A 25,026-nucleotide genomic window follows, 5' to 3' on the forward strand; every position below is an offset into this window, starting at 1 on the left:
AGCCAATATTATTACAGAGGATACCGTAAGTTTCTTCAGACACAAAGTGTAAAAGATATGTAAGAGTGGATATTGGACTGTTGGAAAATGATGCTAGAGAGGTAGTAATGGGGGAAAAAGAAATGGCTGATGAACTGAGCAAGTATTTTGTATCGATCTTCACTGTGGAAGACACTAGCAGTATGGTGAAAGCTCCAGGTGTCGGGGGTCATGAAGTGTGTGAAGTTACCATTACTAGAGAGAAGGCTCTCCGGAAACTGAAAGGTCTGAAGTTAGATAAGTCACCTGGACCGGATGGTGTACACCACAGGGTTCTGAAAGAGGTGGCTGAACAGATTGTGAAGGCAATAGTAATGATCTTTCAAAAATCACTAGATTCTGGAATGGTTCAGGAAGACTGGAAAACTGCAAATGTCTCCACTCTTCAAGAAGGGAGAGAGACTCTATAGGCCAGTTAGTCTGACCTCAGTGGTTGGGGAAACGTTGGAGTCGATTTTTAATGATGTGGTTTTGGGGTACTTGAAGGCACATGATAAAATAGGCCTGAGTCAGCATGATTTCCTCAAGGGAAAATCTTGCCTGACAAATCTGTTGGAATTCTTTGAAGAAATAACAAGCTGGACAGACAAAGCAGTATCTGTTGATGTTGTGTATTTGGATTTTCAGAAAGCCTTTGACAAGGTGCCATACATGAGGCTACTGAAAAAGTTATGAGCCCATGATATCACAGTAAAGATCCTAGCATAAAGCAGTGGCTGATTGGCAAGAAGTAAAGAGCGGGAATAAAGGGAGACTTTTCTGGTTGGCTGCGGGTGACTAGTGGTGTTCCAAGGGACCGGTTCTTCTTACCTCATATGTCAATGATTTGGATGATGGAATTAATGGCCTTGTTGCAAAGTTTGCAGACAATATGAAGATAGGTGGAGGGACAGGTAATTTTGAGGAAAAATTGAGGCTACTGAAGGACTTAGACAAATTAGGAGAAAGGGCAAAGAAGTGGCAGATGGAATATAGTGTTGGAAAGTGTACGGTCATGCACATTAGTAGGAGAAATGAAAGAGTTGATTATTTTCTAAATGGAGAGAAAAAAAAAAACATCTGAGGTGCTAGGGGATTTGGGAGTTCTTGTGCAGGATTCCATGAAGGTTAATTTACAGGTTGAGTCTGTGGTGAGGAAGGCAAATGTGATGTTAACATTCATTTCAAGAGGACTAGAATATAAAAGCAAGGATGTAATTTTTGAGACTTTATAAAGCAGCAGTGAGGCCTCACTTGGGGGTATTGTGAGCAGTTCTGGGCCCTTACCTTAGAGAGGATGTGTTGAAATTGGAGAAGGTATCAGAGGAGGCTCACAAAATGATTTCAGGATTGAATGGCTTGTCATATGAAGAGCATTTGATGGCTGTAGGCCTGTATTCACTGGAATTCAGAAGAATGAGGGGTGACCTCATTGAAACCTATCGAATGGTGAAATGTCTTGATAGAGTGTATGTGGACAGGATGTTTCCTATGGTGGGAGAGTCTAAGACCAGAGGGTACAGCCTCAGAATAGAGGGGCGTCCTTTTAGAAGGGAGGTAAAGAGTAATTTCCTTAGCCAGAGAGTGGTGAATCTGTGGATTTGTTTCCACAGGCAGCTGTGGAGGCCAATATGTACATTGATGGATTCTTGATTGGTCAGCATCTTGATATAGCGGAGCAGACTCGATGGGCCAAATGTCCTAATTCTGCTCCTATATCTTATGGTCTCGTGAGGGAAGAAAGTGAATGTTGACTTTATGGACTTCAGCAAGGCCTTTAAAAAAAAAAAGGTTCCTCTTGGCAGGCTATCTGGAAGGTTTGTATCTGGGGGAGATAGCAGATCGGATTCATAACTGGTTCAGCGGTAGGAAACAGAGAGTGATGGTCCAGGCACAAACAAGAGAAAATCTGCAGATGCTGGAAATCCAAGCAACACACACAAAATGCTGGAGGAACTCTGCAGGCCAGGCAGCATCTATGGAAAAGAGTACAGTTGACACTTTGGGCCAAGACCCTGATGAAGAACAGTTACTACTCCTCAATCATCAGGCTGTTGAACAAAAAGGGATAACTACACTCATTTAAGGACCCTTTTATCTTGTTATTTCATGCTCATTATTTATTGCTATTTATTGATATCTGCATTTGCAGTTTGTTGTTCAATGATCCTGTTTACAGTTACTGTTCTATAGATTTGCTAAGTATGCCTGCAGAAAAAGAATCTCAGGGTTATATGTAGTGACACGTATGTACTCTGATCATAAATTTTACTCTAAGTTTGACTTTGACTTTGATTTTGATTTTGATTTAACCTTAGAGTAATCACAGGAAGATTTACAAGATTAAGTGGTACATCTTTGGACTGTGGGAGGACACCAAAGGACCAGAACAAGACCCACACGATCATGGGGAGGGCATACAGACTCCTTACAGAGGACGCTGGAAGTGAACGTCGACACTACAAACTGTAATGGTGTGGTGCTAACCACAATGCTACTTCACAGTTGTGGAGTTGTAGATTAAGAAAATTACAGGGAATTGTGATCAGCTGTGTATGTGGGTCAAGGACTGGCAACTGGCTTTTAGTCCAGATAAATGTGAGATATTATGTTTTGGGAGACCAAACCAGGCAAGGACTAATACAGAAAATTGTAGCGGAGTGTCACAGAACCAAATGACCTAGGAGTGCAGGTGCAGAGTTCGCTGAGAGTAGTGCAACAGGTAGATAGAGTGGTGGAGGTGGTGCTTGACTTACTGGCCTTCATCAGTCAGAGCACTGAGTACAGGAGCTGGGAAGTTATGTTGCAGTTGTCAAGACGTTGGTGAGGCTGCACGTGGAGTACTGTGTACAGTTTTGGTTGCTCTGCTACAGAAAAGATTATTCAACTAGAAAGAGTGCAGAGATGATGTACCAGGTTGCTGCCAGGACTTGGGTCCTGAGTCACAAGGAGAGGTTGTGTAGACTAGGACTTTAGTCCCTGTAACGAAGGTGATTGAGAGGGAAAGCCTGACGGAGGCATACACAGGGTGAAAACACTCAGACTTTTTCCCAGCAGGGTGTACTACGAAGAAGGTGGCATGTGTATAAGGGTTACATCGGACAGCTTCTTCTCACAAAGGATGGTGCGTATTTGGAATAAGCTGCCAGAAAGAGTGGTTGAGGCAGGCACATTAGCGGTGTTTAAAAGCTATCTTGGTAAGTCCATGGAAAGGACAGGTTTAGAGGCTTATGGGCAAAACGTGGGCAGATGGGAATAGCTCACTGGGCAACAGAGAGCACGGATAAGTTGGGCTGAAGAGCTTTTTCTCTACTGTATAACCCTCTGTGTGATGATATCAGACTGGTGGTCTGCCTGGATATAAACACTCAACCCAAATCTAGCCTAAAGACATTTAATTATTACCATACCTGACCTACTCCCACAGTGAGGGTGGGAGGCCAAAGAATGCCACCCCAGGTCACAATACACATCCCCTTTGACCCAGCACTGCAGGTAGGCAAAACTTGTGATATGATGGACACAACTGTAAGCCCTCAGGACCAGTTTGGCTTTCGTTGGTCGGGTTGGCCATGGACATTGTGTCCTAGCTGTCCATGTGTGGATGCGCAAGCCAAGGTGGTATGATATCGAGAACAAAATGCTACCCATGCAGCAGGCTCCCCTTCTCCACGCAGCGAATGAATCCAGCTCCTGACCTTCATGCGTGGCATAGCTGCTAAGCACGGCGGAACCGACATGTGCACACGGGAAAAAGGACGCTGAATTAAACTTTGAACCCTGACACCCAAGCATTACTAGCATCGCACTAACTGCTACGCTACCCACTTGCGCCCGTGGCAATTTAATATCAAGCATACTAAATTATTTTAGTAAAAACAGCCCCATTTCTGTGCTGTTCCTTCTGAATATATTCCCAGAATTAAGAGCTTTAACGTACGTGATTGGGACGTCACGGAACTGCGGCTGCTGGGATTGTGCCGTTCCCTCTAGCGGCGTCTGTGTAACTGTCGGCATCGACTTGTTCACCAACACTTGTCTGTTTTCCACTTTCTCCCCTAGACAACCAGAATGATGAGACGAGACCTGTGACATACTTGGACAATTTCCAATCTGCAGTAACCTATTTCAGAGGACAGATTGCCTATTTCATTGTAATATAGTCAGTCACTACAAGATTGATTTATTTAGAGACAGAGCGAGGGATAGGACTTCCTAGCCCAGCGGCGCCCAACAACCCTAAATTAACCCTAACCTAATCACGGGGAAAGTTACAATAATCAAATGCCCTACCCGGAATGCCTTTGGACTGCAGGAGGAAACCGGAGCAACTGGAGAAAGCCCAGGAATTCCACGGGGAGGATGTACAGAGAACACTGGGACTGAGCTCTGAACTCCGACGCCCCAAGCTTTAACAGCATCGTGCTAACCGCTAGCTGTCATGGATAATATAGTCCGGTCAATATTCACATAGGAATGACTAGCTTGCTCATATAATGAGACATCAGCCATGTTCATTCAGCTGAGCATTTCCCCTCTAATATCCACAACTGATCTTTTGAGCTCAAAGTTATGCAGTGCACAACCTTGAGTATGATCTAAAGTTGGACAGGAATCCATTTGGAAGTAAGTAGGATCTCCCTTCCTAGAAAACGTGGCTTTTCTCCCAGAACGAGATAAACCACAAGACATAGGAGCAGAATTAGGCTATTTGGCCCATTGATGCGGTCAAGTTGGATAGCAGAGGCAGATTTAAGAAGGGGCTGATTAAACATGAGGGTAAAAGGAAGAGAGGGAAGGGGGATATGGAAGCTCATGTAGTGCATAAACACTGACACACAGCAGCTGGGACAAATGCCCTGTTTCTGCAGAATACTGGAAAAACTCATCGCTTAAATGAGCTCAGTATGGTACAAGTAGGTGACTAAAAGGTGGATCCAAAACAAGAGAGCACAGGCAGAAGGGGACGATTTAAAAGAGATCTCAGAGGTAACTTCTTTACACAGAAGGAAAAGAGTACCTGGAATGAACTGTCAGAGGAAGTGGCAAAGTGGGTACAATATTTGGATAGGTACGAGGAAGGGAAGGGGTTGGAGGATTAAAGGCTGAATACAGCCAACTGGTACTAGCAGGAAGGATGTTGCAGTCAGCATGGACCAGTTAGGTCGAAGGGCCTGTTTCTATGGCACTCCAAACAGTCACTGAAAGGAAACTATTTCCAAAAATGTATTTTAATAAAATGTCTCATGTTGCTCACTCTCCAATCTACTCCAGTGCATTCCCAAACTCTCACCTGGTGAACAAATACCGTCAGCATCTAAAATTTCATGCCGCCAAATGGGTTTTCGTGTGGCCGCGTCAAGCATTGGACCCATGACTTTGTCGAAAGTTTGATTGGTGTAACGTTTAAGGGTACACTTTGCATTTTTATACACGAGGCATCTTCCAAAGCCTTGGAGAAAAGAGAAAGGACAATTGTACTGACCATTACTGACGAACATATAAAGAACATTACAGCACAGCATAGGCCCTTCAGCCCACAATGTTGTGCCGAACTTTTAACCTAATCTAAGGTCAATTTAACCCTTCCTTCCCACACAGCACTCCATTTTTTTATCATCTATGTGCTTATTTAAGATTTTCTTATATGCCCCTAATGTACCTGCCTCTACCACACCCTTGTCAGTGGGGACTGCAAGTTCTAAAAACAGTGATATGCAGGGATGGCAGAGAGAGGCAGGGTGGGCAGCGCCAGTGTGGGTCGACACAAGGATAATAGAGCTGTAAGTTCTAAAATCAGCACCATTCAGGGGTAGTGGAGAGAGGCAGGGTGGGCAGTGCCAGTGTGGGTCGACACAAGGATAAACACGTTCCATGGTGTCAACCACAGAAATACAAGCTACATAGAACATAACAGCACAGTACAGGCCCTTTGGCCCACAATGTCGTGCCGATCTTTTAACTTAATTTAAGATTACTAGAACTAGGGGACATAGTCTCAAGATTTGGGGGAGCAAATTTAGGATGGAGATGAAGAGGACTACTTTTCCCAGACAGTGGTGAATCTGTGGAATTCTCTGCCCAATGAAGCAGTGGAGGCTACCTCAGTAAATATATTTAAGACAAGGTTGGATAGATTTTTGCATAGTAGGGGAACTGAGGGTTATGGGGAAAAGGCAGGTAGGTGGAGATGAGTCCATGGCCCAATGTATTTGCTTCTACCACCACCCCTGGCACAGTGTTACTGCAATTAAAAAGATAGTTCCAAAGGATGTTGACCAAACAGACAAGTATTATAACCTTTGCCCAGTTCTACTTTGCTGCCAAGATGAGAAAGGCAGCAGGTAGAATAGCGAGAAGCAACCGCAGTGGCCATTTTCAGACACACTTGGCTCTATTATACCAGTGTAGTTCTGATCAGGAAAGGGGTGTTTTTTACATGGTCAGTCTCTGGGTTACAGTGTCAATAAATCTGGTAAAAATAGGCAGCACCTTATTGAGGAGGAGAGCATTACTCCAGTAATTCTGCACTCTGATCAGATTCTTCTTCTTCAACCTTTACCTTTTCCACCACCACCTTCTGTCTTCCACCCACTCACTCCACCCTCACCTGCTCTCATTATCACTTGCCAGCTTGCACTCACTTCTCTTCCCCCCACCTTCTTACTTTGGCTTCTTCCCCATTCATTTCTAGTCTTGATGAAAGGTCTCGACTCAAAACTTCAACTCTCTGTTCCTCTCCAAAGATGCTGCCTGACTTGCTGTGTTCTTCCAGTATTTTCTGTTTGTGCTACCCTGGATTTCCAGCATCTACAAAATCTCAGACACTGTATTAAAGGAAAAGCCATACGGTCATGGTCCTGTCATTGTTTGCTTTCCATAGAGTAGAGTAGGGTGAGGGTAGAGAAACTCACTAATAGTAATAAGAACCTAAGAAAGAGATGCAGGAGCATGAGGCAAGGCCCAGGGAGCACATTTCTTTTCTGGTTCTGGGTAAAACTGGAAGTCCTGATTATCCATCTTTCATTGCCCTTGAGAAAGTGGCGCCATCAGCTCAAACCATTCTGCTTGCTTGGCAGAGACAGTCCCACAGTGCTGAGGAACGTGGAGGCACAGGAATGGCAATGTTTCCAGTGGGATGGTTTGCGATGACGAGGTACCTGATAGAATCGCTCTGCGTGTTTGAGGAAAGCAGACTCACAGTGCTGAGGAACGTGGAGACCCAGGAATGGTGATGTTTTCAGGGGGATGGTGTGTAATGATGAGGTCCTTCCTGGATGGCTCGCTTCCTCAGGGGCTAATGAGTAGCCATGGAGAGTGGGTAAGGAGCATTTTGTAGGTGTTATTCTGGTGATGTTAATCAAAACGTGGTGAGTGAGGAGTGGGCTGTATTGACCTGACTACTTGGCCACTCAGCAAAGTAAAGTTGAGGACATGTCATGATATTGCTGAATGTAAAGTGAAGCCTCCTTTACATCTGAACCATTGGTTTTCTCCATCCCCATGAATTCACTGATCACCCCCCTGCAAATGAGCACCCTAACCCTCTGAGGCACATCAATCTGAGACGGGGGCAGCACAACAGCTTAGTGGCTAGCGTAATGCTTTACAGTGTCAGCGACCCAGGTTCAATTCCAGCTGCTGTTTGTAATGAATTTGTTCTCCCCCATGACTCTGTGTGTTTCCTCCAAGTACTCCAGTTTCATCCCACATTCCATAAAAATATGATTAGGGCCAGTAATTTGAAGGCCTGCTCCGTTGGCACTGGGTGTATAGTGACACTTACAGACTGTCCTCAGCACATCTTCTCACTGTATTGCTTGTCGACGGAAATGACACATTTCACTGTATGTTTTCATGTACGTGTGACAAATAAAGCTAATCTTTAATCTTTATCTTTGAAGAGAGATTTGATAGAGATATACAAAATTATGAGGGGTAGGTACATGGATGGGAAGGGTATGGAGGGCTCTGGTCTGGGTGCAGATCAATGGGGCTAGGAAGAATAACAGTTTGGCATGGACTAGATGGACTGAGGGCCTGTTTGTGTGCTGTAGTGCTCTTTGACTCTATGAGCCTATCTTATCTTTAAAATGCTCCTTCCTGGGCTCTGGGAACTTACTCCTCAAGCCTTGTAAAGGAATTTACTATTGTACTGGGATCAGCTCACTTCTGACTCCTGAAAACATGGGATCACCATGACCTGGAGTCCCTAGGCAGTCTGATTTTGAGTTCAACACTGACGGACAACTCCTGCAACATCGTAGATGTCAAACTGTATTGGTCTCTGCCATTTCTTTGGAGTATCAACTGCATGGAGCGAGGGAGCCTGCTACACGGGCAACAGCTTACTCTCTGTATCATACTGTGCTGGCTTGTGTATTGACTGACACGTAGATAGTTAGGATGCAACATCCCAGTTAACCCCGACCAACGGAGGGTCATAGTGACAGTGTCACAACTCAAGAGTGCTCGGCAACATCCTGTAGGTCACAAAGGTTCAAATGAACTGTTTATCTAGGCCAAGCAATTCTATCAATCTTTAATGCATGAGGTTTTGCAGATGCCGAAAATCCAGAGTAACACAAACAAAATGCAGCATCTACTGAGATGAGTATAGTCGACGTTTTGGGCCGAGACCCTTCAGCAGGATGGAATGGAAGAGGGAAGATGCCAGAATAAGAAGGGGAGTGGAGCAGGAGGAGGACAAGCTAGAAGGTGATAGGTGAAGCCAGGTGGGGGATGAAGTAAGCAGCTGGGAGGTGATGGGAGGAAAAGGCAAAGGTCTGGAGAAGAAGGAATCTGATAAGAGAGTGGACCATGAGAAAAAGAGAAGGAGGAGGGGCACCAGTGGGAGATGATTTTCAGATGAGAAGAGGTAAGAGGCCAGAGTGGGGAATAGAAGGAGAGAGATGGGGAGAGAAAAAATTTACCGGAAGGAGAAATCAATGTTCATGCCATAAGGTTGGAGGCTACCTAGACGGAATACTAGGTGTTGCTCCGCCACCCTGAGTGTGGCTTCATCATGGCAAAAGAGGAGGCCATGGACCGACATATATCGGAACAGGAATGGGGTTAAGAATTAAAATGGTTGGTCAACAGGAAATCTCACTTTGGCGGATGGAATGGAGGTGCTTGACAAATTGTTCCTGCAAACTATATATCTTTGCCAGAATAACTTGTTAAAATTGAAAGATAATTCAAGTGCATGTTACCTCTGTCCAAAGAAGCCTTATTTAACACAAGGGCATCTTCAATGTCATAACCACTGTAGCTCATCACTGCAACTGTAGCATTTTGCCCAGCGGGTAACTTCTCAAAATCTATCAGTTCGATGGATTTGGTCTTCACCATGGGTTTCTGAGGATAGGCAAGCAGGTACATGAGAGTGTCAATCCGATTCCGCTGGTTGTAGCCGATGGTACCTACAGGCAGACAATGATAGGTCAGCAACGGTCCGCAGCTCGAAAGCAATGTAATTGACCAGCAACTTTCATGATCAGAATCCCTGCCATAAACATCACATCAAATTTAGTTGCAAATCATAATAACAGCTTTAAAAATAAATTCCAGAAATCAGTGAAAGCCCGGCCTTTCCATGGGTCAGATTTTAAGAGCAACACACACAAAATGCTGGAGGACACAGCAGGTCAGGCACCTTCTATGGAAAAGAATAAACAGTTGACAATTTGGGCCAACACCCTTCATCAGGATTGGAAAGGAAAGGGGAAGACATTTCTCGGATTCTGACCCTGAAATTCAGAGGATGAAATACTACTAAGCGTCTTCTCTTTGGCACCCAATGTGAACTGCACACAATTTTCTAATTTCGAATGTTGGTCACCTATCTACAGGAAAGACTGAAAGAGTGCAGAGAAAGTTTGCAAGGATGTTGCCAGAACTTGAGGATCAGAGTTAAAGGGAAAGGTTGAATAGGTTCGGACTTGACTTGGTTGAATAGTGAGATTTGAGAGGTATACAAATTATGAGGGGTATAGATCGGGGAAATGCTTTTTCCACTGAGCTTGAGCGAGTCTAGAACTAGAGGTTATGGGTTAAGGGTAAAAGATGAAATGTTTAAGGGGAAGGTGAGGGGGAACTTCCTCACTCAGTGGGTGGTGAGAGTGTGGAACAACCTGTCAGTGGAAATGGTGGATGTGGGTTCAATTTCAACAATGGAGAGAAATTTGGATAAGCATATGGATGGGAGGGATACAGAGGGATATGGTCCCCGTGCAGGTCAAATGGATTAGGCAGAATAATATTCTGGCACAGACCAGATGGGCTGAATGGCCAGTTTCTGTGCTGTAGTGTTCTACTACTATAACTGGCTCAGAAGACAGTTGAATACACACAAGACGCTGGAGGAACTCAGCAGGTCAGTCAGCATCCATGCAGGGGCAATAAACAGTTGCTGATTTGGGCCGAGACCCTTCATCAGGACTCCTCTCTACAGTTGGAACCCAACCTGCTGAGTTGGGCCATAAGACATAGGAGCAAAATTAGGCTATTCGGCCAATTGAGTCTGCTCCATCATTCCATCACGGCTGATTTATTATCCCTCTCTTCTGCTCTGGATTTCTAGCATCGACAGAATCTCCTGTTCACAAGACAGTGGGAAGGTCAGGAATTGCTGTTTGGTGAAATAACAGCTCATTGGCAAGTGTAAAACTCTGTCTCTCATGTTAAATATAACCAGTTTATTATTCCCGAAGAGTAGGTGTTGGTAACAGCTGAACCATAGTTTAGTATTCATCAGTAACATCAGGTAACAAGGCACAGCACTCAATGAAGTGTGAAATTTGGAGCCATTTCTCTGAGAAATCAAAGAAACTCTGCTTTGATTTTGGCCTCTGTTCACTAAACTATTGTGACTGCAGCCCAGTCTGAAACAAGAGAGAAATTTATAACATGGCAGCCAAAGTAATTAAAACAATCAGCAGTACTCCTGAACTTAAATTAGTACAGAGCTTCGATTCTTGAGTCTTGAGAACAAATATCACAGAGATTGTAATTCTAGTCGCTGTAAGCAATGTGTGGGCTACACTACATATAGACTATGAGACATAGGAGGAGCAGACTTAGGCCATTCGGCCCATTGAGTCTGCTCCACCAATCCATCATGGCCGACTTATTATCTTTCTCGACCCCATTCTCCTGCCTTCTTCCCATAACCTTTGAAACCTGACTAATGAAGAACCTGTCAATGTCAGCTTTTCCATAGGTTCACTACCTAACTTTTTTCCAATCACCTTAAAATTATTCCCCCTCGTATTAGCAACTTTTGCCCTGGGAAAAAGTTTTTGGCTATCCACTCAGTCAATGCCTCTTACCCACTCGTACACCTCTATCCTCCTCAAAGTTCAAAGTAAATCTATTATCACAGTACATCTATGTCTCCATATACAACCCTGACATTCATTTTCTTGCGGACACACTCAATAAATCCAATAACCATAACTGACAGAAATACAAAGAAATGCAATAGAATCAATGAAAGATTGCACAACAAGGCAGACAATCAGTATGCAGAAGACAAAAAGCTGTACAAATACACAAAGAAAAATAAATAATAATATTAATAATAAATAAGCAATATACAGTGACATGCAAAAGTTTGGGCACCCCGGTCAAAATTTCTGTTACCGTGAATAGCTAAGCGGGTAAAAGATGAATTGATTTCCAAAAGGTATAAAGTTAAAGATGACACACTTTTTTAATACTTTAAGCAAGAAAACTTTTTTTATTTCCATCTTTTACAATTTCAAAATAACAAGAAAAGGAAAAGGGCCAAAAGCAAAAGTTTGGGCACCCTGCATGGCAGTACTTAGTAACACCCCCTTTGGCAAGTATCACAGCTTGTAAACACTCTTTGTAGCCAGCTAAGAGTCTTTCAGTTCTTGTTTGAGGGATTTTCGCCCATTCTTCCTTGCAAAAGACTTATAGCTGTGTGAGATTCTTGGGCAGTCTTGCATGCATTGCTCTTTTGAGGTCTATCCACAGATTCTCCATGATGTTTAGGTCGTGGGACTGTGAGGGCCATGGCAAAACCTTCAGCTTGCACCTCTTGAGGTAGTCCATTGTGGATTTTCAGGTGTAATTAGGTTCATTATCCTGTTGTAGAAACCATCCTCTTTTCATCTTCGGCTTTTTTATAGATGGTGTGATGTTTGCTTCCAGAATTTGCTGGTATTTAATTGAATTCATTCTTCCCTCGACCAGTGAAATGTTCCCCGTGCCACTGGCTGCAACACAAGCCCAAAGCATGATCGATCCACCCCCGTGCTTAACAGTTGGAGAGGGGTTCTTTTCATGAAATTCTGCACCATTCTTTCTCCAAACATACCTTTGCTCATTGCGGCCAAAAAGTTCTATTCAAAAGGTTCGAAGGAACATCTAAACAAGCCTGATGTACTTTGGAAACAAGTCCTGTGGACTGATTTAAGTTAAAATAGAACTTTTTGGCCGCAATGAGCAAAAGTATGTTTAGAGAAAAAATGGTGCAGAATTTCATGAAAAGAGCACCTCTCCAATTGTTAAGCACGGGGGGTGGATCGATCATGCTTTGGGCTTGTGTTGCAGCCAGTAGCACGGGGAACATTTACTGGTAGAGGGAAGAATGAATTCAATTAAATACCAGCAAATTCTGGAAGCAAACATCACACTGTCTGTAAAAAAGCCGAAGATGAAAAGAGGATGGCTTCTACAACAGGATAATGAACCTAAACACACCTCAAAATCCACAATGGACTACCTCAAGAGGCACAAGCTGAAGGTTTTGCCATGACCCTCACAGTCCCCCGACCTAAACATCATGGAGAATCTGTGGATAGACCTCAAAAGAGCAGTGCATGCACGACGGTGCAAGAATCTCACAGAACTAGATTATGAGAACACTCAGTCCTCGTTTATTGTCATTTAGAAATGCATACATGCATTAAGAAATGATACAATGTTTCTCTGGAGTGATATCACAGAAAACAGGACAAACCAAAGAACCACATAACCACTGACAGAACCACATAATTATAACATATAATTAAAGCAGTGCAAAGCAATACCATAATTTGATGAAGAACAAACCATGGGCACGGTAAATAAAGTCTCAAAAGTTCCCGATAGCAGGTGGCAAAAGGGAGAAACTCCCTGCCATAAACCTCCAGGCACCGTCAACTTGCCAATGCCTTGGAAGTAGCCGACCACAGCCAACACTGAGTCCGTCTGTCCGAAAACTTTGAGCTTCCGACCAGCCCCTCCGATACAGCCTCCCGAGAGCCATCCTCTGCCAAGCGCCTTTGATCTCGCCCCGGCCGCTGAAACACGCAAAGCCGAGAATTTCGAGGCCTTCTGCTCCGAAGATTCCAGTTACCACACAGTAGCAGCAGCAGCGAAGCAGGCATTTCAGAAATTTTCCAGATGTTCCTCTGTACTCTCACGTCTGTCTAATCAAATCAGAATTGTGCACGGTCCCCTACTTGACAGATAACAGACATCATCACCGAAGTGGCCGCGTGCGCTGTCGTCGCGCCGCCATCTTCTCCTAGAAGCCTTTTGCAAGGAAGAATGGGTGAAAATCCCCCAAACAAGAATTGAAAGATTCTTAGCTGGCTACAGAAAGCGTTTACAAGCTGTGATACTTTCCAAAGGGGGTGTTACTAAGTACTGCCATGCAGGGTGCCCAAACTTTTGCTTCGGGCCCTTTTCCTTTTTTGTTATTTTGAAACTGTAAAAAATGGAAATAAAAAAATTTTCTTGCTTAAAACATTAAAGAAACGTGTCATCTTTAACTTTATGCCTTTTGGAAATCAATTCATCTTTTACTCGCTTAGCTATTCACAGTAACAGAAATTTTGACCAGGGCTGCCCAAACTTTTGCATGCCACTGTACATCAAGAACATGAGAGGAAGAGTCCTTAAAAGTGAATCTATAGGTTGTGGAAACAGTTCAGTGTTGAGGCAAGTGATGATGAATGAAGTTATCCCCTCTCATACAAGAGCCTTATGGTTGAGGGGTAACAACTGTTCCTGAAACTGTTGGTGTGAATCCTGAGGCCTCTGTACATCTCCCTGATGACAGCATCGAGAAGAGATGGGTGTAGCTTTCCTGCAGCAATGGTCCATGTAAATATGCTCAATGGCGGGGAGGGCTTTACCCATTATGGACTGGGCTGGATTCACTATTTTTTGTAGGATTTTCCGGCCAAGGGCATTGGTATTTCCATACCAGGCTGTGATGCAGCCAGACAATACGCTCTCCACCACACATGTATAGAAATTTGTCAAAGTTTTAGATGTCATGCCAAATCTTAACAACCTCCTAAGGAAGTACAGGTGCTGTCATGCTTTCTTCATAATGGCAGTTACGTGCTGAAATTATTATAACACTGAGGTTATGATAAAGTGGTTGACATCTCCACCTCTGATCCCCCGGTGCGGACTAGCTCATGAACCTTCAGTTTCCTCCTCCCGAAGTCAATAATCAGTTAAGAGTTTGTGGTTGTGGCACCACTCAGCCAGATCTTCAATCTCCTTCCTACATGCTGACTCATCACCACCTTTGATTTGGTCTAAGACAGTGGTGTCATCACAAACTCAAATATAGCATTGGAGCTGTGCTTAGCCTCACGGTCAAAGTGTAAAGCGAGTAGAGCAGGGGACTAAGCACACAGCCTTGTGGAGTACCTGTGTTGATGGATATTGTAGAGGAGATGTTGTTGCTAATCTGAACCGACAGGGGTCTGCAAGTGAGGAAATAGAGGATCTAATTACACAACGATGTACTGAGGCTATGGTCTTGAAGCTTATTGGTTAGCTTTGAGGGGATTATAGCACTGAGTGTCAAGCTGTAGTTGATAAAGAGCATCCTGATGTATGCACCTTTGCTGTCCAGATGTTCCAGGGTTGAGTGAAGAGCCAATGGTAGGCAAATTGGGACAGATCCAAGTTGCTTCTCAGGCAGGACTTGATACAGTATGCTTCATCACCAACCTCTCAAAACACTTCATCACTGTGGATGTAAGGGCTACTGGGTTATAGTTATTGAGGTTCTTGTTAGGCATTGTTAAAATTGAAGCCTGTTTGAAGCAGGTGCTGAAGTGAGAGGTTAATGACCTCAGTGAATACTCCCGATAATTGATCAGCACGGCTCTTTAGTACTCTTACGCTCCAGACCAAACGTTACTTCCACATTCTGGGACAAATGTGGACTGATCGTACCAACTCCAAACTGAAGCGGTTACTTAGTGCTAGCCCACCAGCAATCTCTCACCACCCCACCCAGGACATGGCCTCTTCTCCTTACTACCATCCAGGAGGAGATACAGGAGCTGAAGACCCACACTTAATGTCTCAGAAACAGCTTCTTCTCCCTCTGCAATGAGATTTCTGAACAGCCATGAATGCTAACTCGTTATTCCTTATTTTTGAGCCTGTACTCACTGGAGTTTAGAACAATGAGGAGGGAATCACACTGAAATCTATTGAATATTGAAATCCCTAGACAGAGTGGATGTGAAGAGGATGTTTCTTATAGTGGGGGAGTCTAGGACAAGAGGGCACAGCCTCAGAATAGAGGGACCTCTATTTAGAACCGAGTTGAGGAGGAATTTCTTTAGCCAGCGGAGGTGAATCTGTGGAATTTATTGTCACAGACGGCTGTGGAGGCCAAGTCATTGAGCATATTTAAAGCGGTGGTTGGTAAGTTCTTGATTAGTCAGGGTGTCAAAGGTTACAGGAGAAGGCAGAAGAATGGGGCTGGGAGGGATAATAAATTAGCCATGATGAAACAGCAGAGAAGACTTGATGGGCTGAATGGCATAATTCTGCTCCTGTTTTATGGCCTTTTGTTTGCATTAGTTCCTTTTGTAATTTATAGCCATTTTATGCCCTTGTACAGCTCTGAAAAACAACAAATTTCACATCATTTCAGTCAGTGATCATAATTCTGATTCTTTCCCGCTGTCCCCCAGTGCCCTGTAAACTTTCCTTTTCTGATACTTAGCCAACTTATTTTGGAGTTTCCAGCTGAATTCACTTCAGACGGGTTGCATCTATGAGATGGCAGAAACTTGCTGCAGTAAAGAACTCTCTCCACGTTGTGTCTGGGTCTTTTGTCAATTATCTGAAGCCATGTCGCCCAGAAAATACCAACACTATTCTAAACGCCCTTTTAAATCTCCTTTTAATCTTGCCTGCTCCAAGAACAACCCCAGTTTCTGCATTCTCGACATCAGCGAGGTCCTTCTTCCCTGATGCCACACCAGTAAATCTTAGCTTGTGCGGAGTTAGTTCAGCCAATACTCAACGCAGCCCCAGTTAAAGTTAACTTGTTTATATTCCACAAAGGCCACACATTGTAATGACGGTGTCATTAATCATAGCCGTGCATTCAGCCAGCCCAACATTTACATCCAGGTTTTGACAGTCGCCCCTCATTCTAACGTCAGAAATGACGACAGGGCACTGTAACCAGGGAGCTGATTGTACAGGCTCAGGGTGCGGGCAGCTGAATACACCAGCCACACAGCAAAACAGACAATGAATTGCAAATGACACTCCAAAACAAAAACACAAAAAAAACCTTCACACACAAAACCAACAAAGGAACTCTGCATATATATTGATCGGCCGTTCTCTATGCACTGACTCTACTTAACTGTGTGTGGCAACAGACTGTTCACTTTGGAAATGATGTCAAATGGGACAAACACGGCAAGCAATTAGTAGGAAGCTTTAGCGCTGGTCTCGCACCACTGACCTGCAGTCAGTAAAGAAGGTTTGCAGAAAATCTCTACCAGCCCACAGCAATATAATAGGCCTTCCCTGAATTACAGCCTGGACAGAGGCCATTCGGCCCCTTGGGCCTCTGCTCTTCAACAGAAGCTCTTTTGATTCTACCTGCTACTCTGATCAAATGTCCTACTGGAGTGATGATGTGACCTCTACCTTACAGGGGCTCCCAAGGTTACAGATCAATTTACTTATGGAAACCTAACTTTATGCAAATTCTGCCGTACATTTATTTATTGATTTATAGTTTTTGAGATTCAGCCCTTCCACCCCATCGACCGCGCCGCCCACCAACTCCCAATTTAATCCAAAGATAATCATGGGGCAGCATACATAAGTCAATTCATCTATTAACTTGTACAGCTTTGGACTGCGGGAGGAAATCGGAACACCCACAGAAAATGCAAGCATTCCATGGACTTCTCACAGATGATGTCAGAACTGAACTCCGATACCGATGTAATAGTGTCAGGCTAACTATGCTACCGTGGCATACATTTTTCAAGCTATCAATAATAATATGTCCTGGTACTGATGAACGACAGGATACAATATATATCCTTTAATTCTGGGTAGTGTTATACTGTGGATATTCAGTGAAATTGTAGGAAGTGCATAGAGACATGAAAGGGGTAGTTATAGACATTTTTGACTTTGAGAAATCAGCTTATTGGCATTTCTCAGCAACAGAAACCTCACGTAACTCCGGGCCTACCTGTAGTTCCTAACACCACTCTACTCCAGAAACTCACTGAACAGAAATACCAAAATAACTCCTTAATGAGTGTAGGAAAAGGTTGAATAAGTTGGGACTTTACCTCCTCAAGAAGGCTCTAGGCCCAAAACAGCGCCTATTAATTCATTTCCATAAATGCTGCCTGTCCTGCTGAGTTCCTCCGGCATGTTGCTCTAGGTTAGGTCTTCACGCCCCGGATCACAGGAGAAAGAGTGAAGACTTGACAGAGGTTTACAGAATCATGAGGGACATAGGCAGGGTAGATGTAAGCAGTCTTTTGAGGTTGGGTCATGGGTTAAGGGTGAAAGGTGAAGTGTTTAAGGAGAACCTGAGTGGCGAACTTCTTCAGTCAGAGGGTGGTGAGAGTGTGGAATGAGCTGCCAGTGGAAGTGGTGGGTGTGGGATCTATTTTAACAGTTAAGAGAGGCTTGGATGAGAGGTGTACGGAGGACTATGGTCCAGGTGCAGGGTAACGTTACTCGGTAGAACAAGAGTTCAGCACGGACTAGACAGGCTGAAGAGCCTGCTTCTGCGCTGTAGTGCTCTATAACATAGTATAGTGGTTAGTGTCCCTCTCACTATACCCCTTGCCCATCCTCTGGGCTTCCCCCCCTCCCCCTTTTCCTTCGCCCTGGGCCTCCTGTCCCATGATCCTCTCATATCCCCTTTGCCAATCACCTGTCCAGCTCTTGGCTCCATACCTCCCCCTCCTGTCTTCTCCTATCATTTTGGATCTCTCCCTCCCCCTCCCACTTTCAAATCCCTTACTCACACTTCCTTCAGTTAGTCCTGACGAAGGGTCTCGGCCTGAAACGTCGACTGTACCTCTTCCTAGAGATGCTGCCTGGCCTGCTGCGTTCACCAGCAATTTTTATGTGTGCTGCTTGAAATTCCAGCATCTGCAGATTTCCTCGTGTTACAGTGGTTACCACAATGCTTTACAGTGTTGGCGATCTGGGTTCAATTCCTCCTGCTGTACATGCTCGCCCTGACAGCACTGGGTTTCCTCTGGGTGCTCTGGTTTCCTCCCACATTCCAGAGACATACAAGCTGGTAGGTTAATTGGTCAATGGGTGTAACTGGATGGTGTGCACTTGCTGGGCTGGTAGGGCCTGTCACCGTGCTGCTTCTCTGTAAAATTAAAGCTGACTCTAATGACAGTGCCAGATTCATACGCTTTTGTACAGTTCCTGAGTCAACCAGACAGTGGCAATCAACTCCCACCATTTTCCTTCCTCAAAATCTCTCTTTTTACATTCTCCTCTTTCTGCAAATTTCAGCCTTTTATCATTATAATTGCTTTTAACTGCCTTTCTCACTAGCTTGCAAATGTAGAAGAATACAGCTAAATATAGCGATGGATTCAATGTAGTGGGAACAAGTTACTTGCTCTAGTTCCCGGTTTGTCCTTTTGTAGGGAGGAGGGGAGCGGCTTTCACAAGGCCTGCAGCTCTTACCCATGGCTTGCTTGCCCATGGCACACTGGTAAGTGTTCCTTGGAGACTGGTTGTGGTGAGGGTAGGGAATGAGGCCAGCACATACTCCGAGGAGCGTAAATGGTTCAATCTCCAGGTGGGTTGTTGACCTACAGCAAAAAGCAGAAGAAATCTTATTCACTAAACACAAAACACATTGCTCAAATACACACAGTAGCCACTTTATTAGGTACACCAACATCATCTGCTGCTATAGCCCATGCTCTTTAAGGTTCGACATGTTGCGTATTCAGCGATGCTCTTCTGCACCCCACTGTTGTAACACATGATTACTCGAGTTACTGTCGCCTTCCAGTCAGCTTGAACCAGTCTGGCCATTCTCCTCCGACCTCTCGGTAACAAGGCATTTTCAGCCTCAGAACTGCTGCTCACTGGATTTTTTTTTCTCATTTTTACACTATTCTCTGTAAATTTTAGAGACTGTTGTGCATGAAAATCCTAGGAGTTCAGCAGTTTCTGAGATACTTACACCACCCTGTCTGGTACCAACAATCATTCCACGATCAAAGTCACTTAGGTCACACTTTTCTGCATTCTGATCTCTGATATGAACAACAACTGAAACTCATGACTGTGTCTGCATGCTTTTATGTATTGAGTTGCTGCTCAGTGGATTGGCTGATTAGATATTTGCATTAACCAGAAGCTGTACAGGTGTACCTAACAAAGTGGCCACAGAGTGTTAACAGACAGCAAAGCTTACACCACTACACTGTAACACACATAAAAGTTGCTGGTGAACGCAGCAGGCCAGGCAGCATCTGTAGGAAGAGGTGCAGTCGACGTTTCAGGCCGAAACCCTTCGTCAGGACTCTGCTGCATCCACCAGCAACTTTTATGTGTGTTGCTTGAATTTCCAGCATCTGCAGAATTCCTGTTGTTTGCGTTTTTAAAACCACTACACTGTGCCCATTATCTATTTCTACCAAATTTGTTCAACTATGAGTTTTTTTTTAAATTGGGAAATAATGTACTAGGAACACATAAGTAAGAATATTTTCACAAGTATTATTCCTGCTAAAGCAGGTGACCTAATCTGTGAGATTAAATATAATCGGGACTGAAATTACAAGGTGGAGGCAGATATGACGGAGGTTTAAGAGGCTCTTAAATAAGCAGACGAGTGTGCAGAGAATGGAAGGATATGGACATTGTGTAATCAGAAGGGATTAGTTTTGTTAGGCATTTAATTACTAGTTTAATTAGTTTGGCACAGTATTCTGGGCCAAAGAGCCTGTTCCTGTGCTGTACTGATCTGTATGTGTTATTGGAAATTAATGGAATTGGGAGATATGGCTGGGAAAGGCAGGATCAGCTTTGTTCAGCAGGCCCCAGGGATTGGATTGATGATTCCTACTGCTATTTCTATTTCTCCTGCTAGAAGGTGAATGGGAAATGTGTTCAAAATTGCTGAAGGTTCTGATTCAGTGTATGAAGAGAAAGCATCCTGTGGCAGAGGGCAGTGACAAAAAGTTGTGTGGAATGATGGTCAGTAGAAAATGCTGGGGGACCTCAGCAGGTCAGGCGGCATCTATGGGGAGGAAGAAGGTTGATACCTGGCTCAAAATGATTTTCAAAATCGGTTAGGCAAAGAGCAAAGATTGTAGGAAGGACAGCTCCAGAGTGTGGACTCTAGCAGCAAAGTTCTCCCACCACCAACAACAACAGGTGATGACTGACGGCAGAATGAACAAAGAACATGAACCTGAGGGGCGGAATTTGAGGGAATTGTTCCCCTGGAGAGACAGCAGAGACAGGGTGAGGCATGGCACTGGGTAAGACAGGCTTCAAAGTTCAAGTTGAAAGTAAATTTATGATCAAAGTACGTACATGTAACTATATACAATGCTGAGATTCACTTTCCTGTGGACGCTCACAGTAAATACAAAGAAACACAATGGAATCAATGTAAGACCGCACACAAGATAGACAAGTAATCAATGTGCAAAAGTCAACCAACTGTGCAAATACAAAAAGAAAAAAGAAAAAAAAAAGACTTGGGGACAGGTAAAGTTGAAAGAGGATGGAGACAAAGACGAGCAAAGGCTGCTGAGTTCAGAGGAAGGTGGGGGATAGAACCTGGTTTACTGTGGTACGGCACCAGGGTTCAGATAGATTGGTCTGGGCGATGAACTTCGCAACATACTGTACATCAGTAGTAACAAGCCCGATTCTGATCCTGAGTAATATTGTACTGATGGACTGAATGAGATATGGTAGCATAAATCTGGCTTTAGTAGAGAGGATTTGTTCATTTGGAAAGAAGAGTGAGGAATAAATTAAGGCATAAAACATAATGATAGAAACTGCTCTCTTTAATGGGAGAAACTGGAACAAGTTATCAAGGGCCCATACTGTCAGGCAGAAGGAACCACAGTATCAGAATCAGATTTAATTATCACAGTATGTTATTATCTGTGAATATTATTGGGTTAATATTATTTTATGTGCTATATGTGATACGTGTATGGTGCTTTGCATCTTGATCCCAGAGGAACGTTGCTTCATTTATCTGTATACATGTGTACAGTTGAATGACGCTAAACGTGAACTTGAACAAGTCTGACAACTTAAATCTGATACAAATCAGGAAATTGATAAAGAATTTCCTCACACTTGGGACTGGGAGGCTCCAGAGACTGAAGATATGGAACAGCTTCTTCCCCTCCACCATTCAATTTCTGAATGGATAATGAACCCATGAACACTATTTCAATATTTTTCCCTCTCTTTTTTCACTACTAATTTAATTTTCAATTTTTTAATATATACTTCTTATTGTAATTTATCATTTTTATTACTATTTTATGGCCCATTATTGCCTCCTGCAGACAAATCCAGGAGTGAAGCAGTAAATGCAAACTGTTATTGCAAAGGGGCCCTTAACCCGTTTTCCCATTTGCAGCATCTCAAGACTGTACTAACTGTTTAATAATAGCAGCTCCCAGGAGTATTTTAAATCTTTCTAATGTAATAATTAGCATTCACTCTCTTTAATGAATGGTGTTGCATGTAGTGGCGAAATACAACTGGTCTTGAACAAAATTCTCCACGAGAAGCAAAGTGGTTTAAAGTGAACTCTGAGTTTAAACTACACTGCAATTCAAATGATAAACCTGGCCTCAGCCCCATTCTCAGCTTCTCTGTGTGTGAGTGTGGTAAGGTTTGAGCAAATTGTACCTATAATTCTCTGAATTACATGCCCCTTTCTCATTGCTACCATCGGAGAGGAGGTACAGGAACCTGAAGACATACCCTCAACATTTCAGGACAAGCTTCTCTCCTTCCGCTAAAAGATTTCTGAATGTACAGTGAACCCATGAACACTATCTCATTATTTTTCCCTCTCTGCTTCCACTACTGATTTAATTTAATCTTCTTTTTGATATATACTTATGGTAATTTATAGTTTTTATTATTATGTATTGCAATGTACTGCTGCTGCAAAACAACACATTTCATGACATATACTGGTGATATCTGCCTCTCTTCCCAACATCCAGATATCACCATCGTAACAACATGCCCTTGCACAGGATAAACAAGTTATAATTTAAACCTATTGATGATTTTGTGTAATCAATCACTCACGTATTGATCATGTGCTCATAAAGTGCAATGTAACAGTCATTTTCTTCATTGACATCAAGGTACTCCACCAACCCCTCGTGCAGAAAATCTTCAAATGATCTGTAAATAAACAGTAAAAAAAAATCAATCACTTATCACCCAGTTACATCTGCAGCACTTCATCAGATATTTTAATGGCAGGATTGGCCTTTATTTCCTACGATTAACTCCCCTTTAAATGTGATAACTGGACAATGTTGATAGCCTTCACAGAAAACTCAGCATTTCAATGGGGTTTGCAGATATTTTATGAATGGGATTGATTTTTTCGCACTTGCTCTCTCCCACCATAGTTTTCTGTCCTTTGCTCCAGTTCCCCTCCAATATATTCAATCCAAGTATGTCAGCCTGTGCCATTTCCACTCATTCCTGAATCCCGTCCAATCGAACTATTTTAAACTTTTCTTGTCACCTCTGTAACGGGGCGCTGAGAATTTGGGCAAGTATTCTATGTGAAAGAAAACCCTCCGTTCAAAAACAAATTTTCAACTTGTGTTATAGAAATCAATCAATCTCTTCTCCATGTGGCATTTCAGAGGACTTATCCTGGGCACAACACGCAAGAGCAATTACTAAGAAAACTCGGCAGCGCCTCTACTTTCTTAGGAGTTTATAAAGATTCGGCAAGACATCTATAACTTTAACCAACTAACACAGATTTGCAGTGGAGATTACATTGACTGGCTACATCACAGCCTGATAAGGAAACACCAGTGCCCTTGAATGGAAAATCCTACAAAAAGTAGTGGATACAGCCCAGTCCATCACGGGTAAAGCCCTCCCAACCACTGAGCACATCCACATGGACAGTTGCCACAGGAAAGCTACACCCGTCATCAGGGACCCCTACCACCCAGGCCGTGCTCTCTTTGCGCTGCTGCCATCAAGGAGATGGTACAGGAGCCTCAAGACCCACACCACCAGGTTCAGGAACTGTTATCACCCCTCAACCATCAGGCTCTTGAATGACAGGGGATAACTTCACTCAGATTCACTTGCTCCAACACTGAACTTTTCCCTCAACCTATGAACTCATTTCCAAGGACTCTTCGTCTCATGTTCTCACTATTTATGGTTTGTTTATTTATTTATGTATTTATTTATTCTTTCTTTCTGTATTTGCAGAGTTTGTATTTTGCACACAGGTTGTCCAGCCTGTTGGCACAGTCTGTCATTGATTTTGTTATGGTTATTGGAGTATGCTGGCAAGAAAATGAATCTCAGTGTTGTATATGATGACGTACAGTGCCTATTAAAAGTATTCTCCCCCCACCCCCCGGAAGTTTTCATGTTTTATTGTTTTACAGCAGATTATTATTTAAATGTTAAAAAATTGCAGCATGCTGCTGTGCAGAGGGACTTGGGAGTGCTTGTAAACGAATCACAAAAGGTTGGTTTGCAGGTGCAGCAGGCTGTCAAGAAGGCAAATGGAATGTTGGCCTTCATTGCTAGAGGGATTGAATTCAAGAGCAAGGAGGTTATGCTGCAACTGCACAGGGTACTGGTGAGGCTGCACCTGGAGTACTGTGTGCAGTTCTGGTCTCCTTATTTGAGGAAGGATATACTGGCTTTGGAGGCAGTGCAGAGGAGGTTCACCAGGTTGATTCCAGCGATGAGGGGTTTAGACTATGAGGAGAGATTGAGTTGTCTGTGACTGTACTCACTGGAATTCAGGAGAAACATATAAAATTATGAAAGGGATAGATAAAATAGAGGCAGGAAAGTTGATTCCACTGGTATGTGAGACTAGAACTAGGGGACATAGCCTCAAAATTCAGGGGAGTAGATTTAAGACAGAGATGAGGAGGAACTGCTTTTCCCAGAGAGTGGTGAACCTGCGGAATTCTCTGCCCAAATGAAGCAATGGAGGCTATTTCAGTAAATATATTTAGGGTTGGATAGATTTTACATAGTAGGGAATTAAGGGTTATGGGGAAGGGCAGGTAGGTGGAGATGAGTCCATGGCCAGGTCAGCCATGATCTTATTAAATGGGGGAGCAGGCTCGATGGGCCAGATGGCCGACTCCTGCTCCTATATCTTATGTTCTTGACACTGAATCACAGTGGATTTAATTTGGCTTTTATTTGACACTGATCAACAGAAAAAGACTCTTTAGTGTCAAAGTGAAAACAGATCTCTACAAAGTGATCTAAATTACAAATATAAAACACAAAATAACTGACTGCGTAAGTATTCACCGCCTTTAATCTGACATACTAAATCATCACTGGTGTAGCCAATTGGTTTTAGAAGTCACATAATTAGTTAAATGGAGATTTGCTTTTGGAGACCTGTGTGCAGTCAAGTGTTTCAATTGATTGTAGTAAAACTACACCTGTATCTGGAAGGTCCAACTG

The 25,026-nt window shown here is 43.4% G+C and overlaps 1 protein-coding gene across 1 annotated transcript in view; it reads right to left on the bottom strand.

Annotated features, from left to right (window-relative positions):
• polr3b (polymerase (RNA) III (DNA directed) polypeptide B) overlaps positions 1 to 25,026 on the bottom strand; it is a 146,605-nt gene that overhangs the window by 40,331 nt on the left and 81,248 nt on the right. The window contains exons 14-18 of the mRNA XM_072267353.1: positions 22,630 to 22,728; positions 19,000 to 19,127; positions 9,234 to 9,443; positions 5,312 to 5,470; positions 3,959 to 4,076 (exon numbers count right to left, since the gene is read on the bottom strand). Coding sequence (XP_072123454.1) covers positions 3,959 to 4,076; positions 5,312 to 5,470; positions 9,234 to 9,443; positions 19,000 to 19,127; positions 22,630 to 22,728 — 714 coding nt within the window. The remainder of the gene's footprint in view (positions 1 to 3,958; positions 4,077 to 5,311; positions 5,471 to 9,233; positions 9,444 to 18,999; positions 19,128 to 22,629; positions 22,729 to 25,026) is intronic.

Source organism: Mobula birostris, chromosome 9 (assembly GCF_030028105.1).
Source record: "Mobula birostris isolate sMobBir1 chromosome 9, sMobBir1.hap1, whole genome shotgun sequence".
In the NCBI taxonomy this organism is placed as follows: Eukaryota; Metazoa; Chordata; class Chondrichthyes; order Myliobatiformes; family Myliobatidae; genus Mobula; species Mobula birostris.